The 5,780-nt window shown below is 44.8% G+C and overlaps 1 protein-coding gene across 1 annotated transcript; it reads left to right on the forward strand.

Annotated features, from left to right (window-relative positions):
* Window positions 1-476: 476 nt before the first annotated feature.
* LOC141134297 (olfactory receptor 5V1-like) lies at window positions 477-1,385 on the forward strand. The gene has a single exon (XM_073623871.1). The coding sequence runs from the start codon at window positions 477-479 to the stop codon at window positions 1,383-1,385; it is 909 nt and encodes a 302-aa protein (XP_073479972.1).
* The last annotated feature ends 4,395 nt before the right edge of the window (window positions 1,386-5,780 follow it).

The following is a 5,780-nucleotide window of genomic DNA, read 5'->3' on the forward strand; positions in this document are numbered from 1 at the left end:
TTGGGGGTCCCCCGAAAATCCATACCAGGCCTTTCAGGTCCGGTATGGATATTAAGGGAACCCCGCGCCAATTTTTTTTTTAAAAATGGCGTGGGGGCCCCCCTCAAAATCCATACCAGACCCTTCAGACCCCTTTTTAAGTTTTTCAGTATTTTATTTTGCTATAATTCATTTTGGATTCCTTGAACTTCGATACTATTGTGATTCAAAAATTTGGATACATACGAATCTACGAATAATGAAAATGTGTGAATTTCAGTTCGTAACACAACAAATCACACATGTCTAATGAACAACTGAATGTGTCAAACACAACAAAGTCTTTTATACCTCTTCATTCTATATGAACCTGCTTCATCATATTTGTCAGTTATTATTACCAGATGCTTATTAATTACTTTATATTCTGTATTCTACATACTAATATTACTGCCTGTAATTTTTTCCACCAGGTCCCATGTGGGCAGAACAAAACAATGGTGTCTGAGATATTTCTTGTAGGGTTCGGCCATCTTAAACACATACAATTTTTTATTTTTGTTTTGTTCCTCGTCGCTTATCTGGCAATAGTAATAGGGAACATGTCAATTTTAACCTTGATATCTACCAGTCCAAAACTCCATTCTCCCATGTACTTTTTTCTTAGTAACCTATCTGCCTGTGAAATATTTATGACCACCATGATCATCCCTAACATGCTGTCTATTTTATGGTTGAATGGAGGTTTTGTGTCATTCTTTGGCTGTATCACTCAATACTACCTAGGATCTTCAACAGGTAATATAGAATGTCTTCTTTTAACCGTTATGGCATACGACAGGCATTTGGCCATTTGCAACCCTCTGAGATACTCTTCCATCATGAACATCAACACTCGCAACCATCTGGTGGCTTGGGCTTGGGTGGCTGGATTTACAGCGATGGCCATATTAATAATTACGATCTGCCACCTACAGTTCTGTGGTTTGAACACTATTGACCATTTCTTTTGTGACCTAGCTCCACTTCTGCAGCTGTCTACTTCAGACACATCATTGGTAGAGATGGAGGTTCTCTTTATAACCATCTTTCTGAGTTTTGTCCCATTTGTCATGATCATAGTCAGCTATGTCTCCATATTTTCCGCAATCCTTAGAATTTCCTCACGGTCTGGAAGACAGAAAGCTTTCTCCACATGCAGTTCACATCTGGCTTCTGTTTGCTTGTTCTTTGGTTCAATATGTGTTACATATATGGTTCCTTCTCAGCAAAACGGGATGAAGATAAATAAGTTTTTGTCTATGTCATACATTGTTGTGACGCCTCTTTTGAATCCAGTTATTTATACTTTAAGAAACCAGGAAATGATAGCTTGTTTTAGGCATTATATTTTTTCAAAACTATAAATTAATAAAGATTTTTTAATAAAAATACAACAGAAAAGTCACAGAATGTAAAATATCTGGTATAGTTACATTTGTAATAAGTTGTTCCGTTAGATAGTAGAGTGTGGAATTGAAGGCAAAATTTGATTCTAATTATCAAAAATAACACACTTTACATATCAAACAACAAGTTCAACAATTTTTTTTCACATTATGCTAACCAATGTTATGAAACATCAAGTAAAGGATTATCTGAGAACAAACATTACTGAGCAGGATGAGGAGCAACCAGATATTGATAATAATCTACAATCTTTACAGAGTTATTAAGTCAGCAGTCCCCAACCTCCCTGGCATCGGGGAACTGATTCCAGGAAGACGTGGATAGAAAACTGGTTACAGGTGTGCGTCCAAAGGGTGGTGATAAATAACGTGTACTCAGACTAGTAAGGAGTGGCAAGTGGGGTACCCCAGGGCTCTGTCCTGGGACCAATTCTGTTTAATTTATTCATAAATTTTATAGAAGATGGGATAAATAGCTCAATCTCAGTGTTTGCTGACGACAAAAAGCTACTTCTCAGCAGGATATTGATACTTTACAAGAAGACCTCATTAACATAATGGGGTGGGAAACTACATGGCAAATGAGGTTTAATGTTCAAAATGTAAAGTAATGCACTGGAGGGGAGGCTAAAAATATAGACGCAAGTTACTCCTTATTATTAAGTTATTCAGATCCAAATACTTTGTAAACTGTCGCACTGCGGGGGTGGTTTACTTAATGCAGTGCGAATGCAGTTGCTTTTATGTAGGTAAAACCAAATTACCTTTCTGGCAACGAATTTATCGACATATTGTCCTCAAACGACGTCCGGAAGTGACGAAACGCGTCAGAGACGTAATCCACTGGAAGTGACGCGTGCGTTCCACGCACCGGAGAGGAACCAGGAAGTGGACTGGTATTCACATGCAGTATACGCTCAGGAGGACCTCCCGGGAGAAGGCAGGCACAGTGCACTTTTACAAATGCTCATTTTTATCTTATATTTGGTATGCAGCTTATAAAGGGGGGGATATTGTGGATGATTGAATAAAATTGTTTAGCAATATTACACTATTTGGTCATCTCATTTCCTTCCATATGTTATGCGGTATCAACTGAGACTGACACTGACACCTGGTGGTTGGAAGATGGAGAAGGAAAGCCATTAATCATTAACATCATTAAGGCTTATCAATACTGTTTTTCTGGTGAGTGCAATTTCATTGGGGGAATCCCCCCTGCACATGGTGAATACCCTTGGTGAAAGAAGCTCCTCACTCCCACTGAACACAGTTTTTTTAACTCTCCTATGTCTTCTTGATCAATTATGTTTTTTCATGTGTCTGGACTGGCTTGGCACACAGCGCTGCTGCAATAAGAGAATAGAGACTTTTTGTGCATTTTGTGTTTTTTTTGTGTCTATAATTTTATTGCTTATATATATATTGTAAGTATTAACAAAAAGGATCCAGGTCTCCCCACTGGCCAACACTGCCGAATAGTGCATACTGACTGCACTCCTAAAGTGCGCTTCTTGGCCTTGGACCACATTCCTACCAGCCCTAGAGGGGGTGACTCCAATAAAGCACTTTTACAGAGAGAATTGAGGTGGATATTCCACCACAACGCCACTGCACCTCCAGGCCTCAATGAGGATTTTAATTTAATTTAAGCCCTTTCTGGAGGGCTTTCGATCTGGGGTTTGTGAATTGGACCTCTAATTAGAGGTGACTCGTTGAGCGCTTAAATCCTACATTCTCTTGCATGCCCCATCATACCAGTACAGCTTTATTAATATATTATACATCATGTGTTTACACTATGACTAAGCTGGCTTCCTATATTCTTTTCAATCTGCTTACTATCTTTGTATCTGATTGAGCCATGTATAGTCCAGTGTTGTAATTTGTACATCATTAATTGTTGTTTTTCTGTTGTTCTAGATCAGGGGTCTCAAACTCAAATTGCCTGAGGGCCACATGACAAGTTTTCATATCCCATGGGGGGCCGCATGCAAACTTTTAAAACTTCAAAAGCAATAAACTATACCAGCAATAATATACTATACTATACCCAGCACTGGTGTCAGCCATCGCATTATTAACCCCCAGCACTGATGACAGCAAAAGCATTATTAACCCCCAACACTGGTGTCAGCAAACGCATTATTAACCCCCAGCACTGGTGTCAGCAAACGCATTATTAACCCCCAGCACTGGTGTTAGCAAACGCATTATTAACCCCCAGCACTGATGTCAGCAAACGCATTATTAACCCCCAGCACTGATGTCAGCAAACGCATTATTAACCCCCAGCACTGGTGTTAGCAAACGCATTATTAACCCCCAGCACTGATGTCAGCAAACGCATTATTAACCCCCAGCACTGATGTCAGCAAACGCATTATTAACCCCCAGCACTGGTGTCAGCAAACGCATTATTAACCCCCAGCACTGATGTCAGCAAACGCATTATTAACCCCCAGCACTGGTGTCAGCAAACGCATTATACCCAGCACTGATGTCAGTAAACGCATTATTAACCCAGCGTTGGTGTCAGCAAACGCATTATTAACCCCCAGCACTGGTGTTAGCAAACGCATTATACCCAGCGTTGGTGTCAGCAAACGCATTATTAACCCTCACTGCACAAATAGCCACACACTGCACAAATAGCCCCACACTCCATAAAATACCCCACACACTCCATAATTACCCCCACACTACACAATTACCCCCCACACTGCACAATCACCCTCCACACTGCATAAAATACCCCCCACACTGCACAAATTTCTACCCCAGTCACCCCACTAAGGACTTTGCCTCAGTGTGATGGCTCACTCACCTCTCCTGGCAGTCAGGATAATCCGCCTCCCGAGTCCTCTCCTCCTGCCTTCCATACAGGCCTAGTGACAGGGGACCCAGTGAACACAATCTCCTGCCCTGAGGTGGCAGCAGGACCCTGGTTTGGGGCTCTGGTCGATCGTCAATGCCTAGGTGGGCAGATCGATGAGCGGATCCTTCCTCCGCTCCTTCCTCTGCTCTGTTCTCTCTCTGGGCTGCAGCAGCGTGCAGCGGAGAGGACAGAAGAGACGGAGAGGTAAAGCTCTTTGGCGCCTCCCCCTCTGCGGTGCCTGGGTGCAGTTCAAAAAGACGTCCTGGATAGAGGTCGACCGATATGGGTTTTTCTCTGGCCGATGCCGATACCGATATTTAGAAATCGGGGCGGCCGATGGCCGATATATGATGACGATTTTTGTGGCCGATATTTTAGGCCGATTTGAAAAAAAAAAAAAACCTCACCCACTCCACTCCTCCCTGCTTGCTCCTGTCACTCTACCACACACTTGATGTCCTCAGTACAGATGGCACTGGTTGGCTTAGGCAGGTGGCACTGGCAGGTGGCAATGTCTGTCACTGGCAGGTGGCACTGATTGGCAGGTGGCACTGATTGGCACTGACGGATGGCACTGGCAGGTGGCACTGATTGGCACTGACGGATGGCACTGGCAGGTGGCACTGATTGGCAATGGCACTGGCAGGTGGCACTTATTGGCAGTGGCACTGGTTGGCACTGGAAGGTGGCACTGGCAGGCATTGGCAAGTGGAACTGGTTTGGAACTGGCAGGTGGCGCTGGTTTGGAACTGGCAGGTGGCACTATTGGCATTGGCAGGTGGCACTGATTGGTGTGGCACTGGCAGGTGGCACTGATTGGTGTGGCACTGGCAGGTGGCGGCAGGTGGCACTGGCAGGCACTGGTTGGCACTGGCAGGTGGCACTGATTGGCGTGGCACTGGCAGGTGGCGGAAGGTGGCACTGGTTGGCACTGGCAGGTGGAATTGACTGGCAGGGGCACTGGTTGGTGGTGGCACTGGCAGGCACTGGTTGGCAGTGGCACTGATTGGCAGTGGCAGGTGGCATTGGCAGGTGGTACTGGTTGGAGGTGGCAGATGGCACTGACAGATGGCACTGATTGGCACTGGCAGGTTTCACACTGAGCGGAGTGTAACCGTGTGTGAAAATGACAAGGAGCTGTCCACACTCAGCGCTTGATGCTTGTGTGAAGCTGACACGTAGCACAGAGGAGAGAGACAGAGGGATCTGTCAGAATTTAGGTTGATGTTGGGATGGGCGGGACACGGCTGGGGTGGGCGGGACCAGCAGCTATCAAACACCAGCCAATGATTGGGCTGCTTAAGAAAAGGGGTGGGCCACATACACGTAGCGGTCCGCCCAGATCCCATTGGCTGGTGTTTGATATTGGCCGGGTCCCGTCCACCCCCGACATCAACCTCAAATCTGACAGATCCCTCTGTCTCTCTCCTCCTGTTACGTGTCAGTTTCACACAAGCATCAAGCGCTGAGTGTGG

This window comes from Aquarana catesbeiana, linkage group LG03, assembly GCF_042186555.1.
Source record: "Aquarana catesbeiana isolate 2022-GZ linkage group LG03, ASM4218655v1, whole genome shotgun sequence".
In the NCBI taxonomy this organism is placed as follows: domain Eukaryota; kingdom Metazoa; phylum Chordata; class Amphibia; order Anura; family Ranidae; genus Aquarana; species Aquarana catesbeiana.

Bases quoted from the DNA above. Each gene is read 5' to 3' on its own strand.
- LOC141134297 (XM_073623871.1), top strand. From the start codon at position 477: ATGGTGTCTGAGATATTTCTTGTAGGGTTCGGCCATCTTAAACACATA.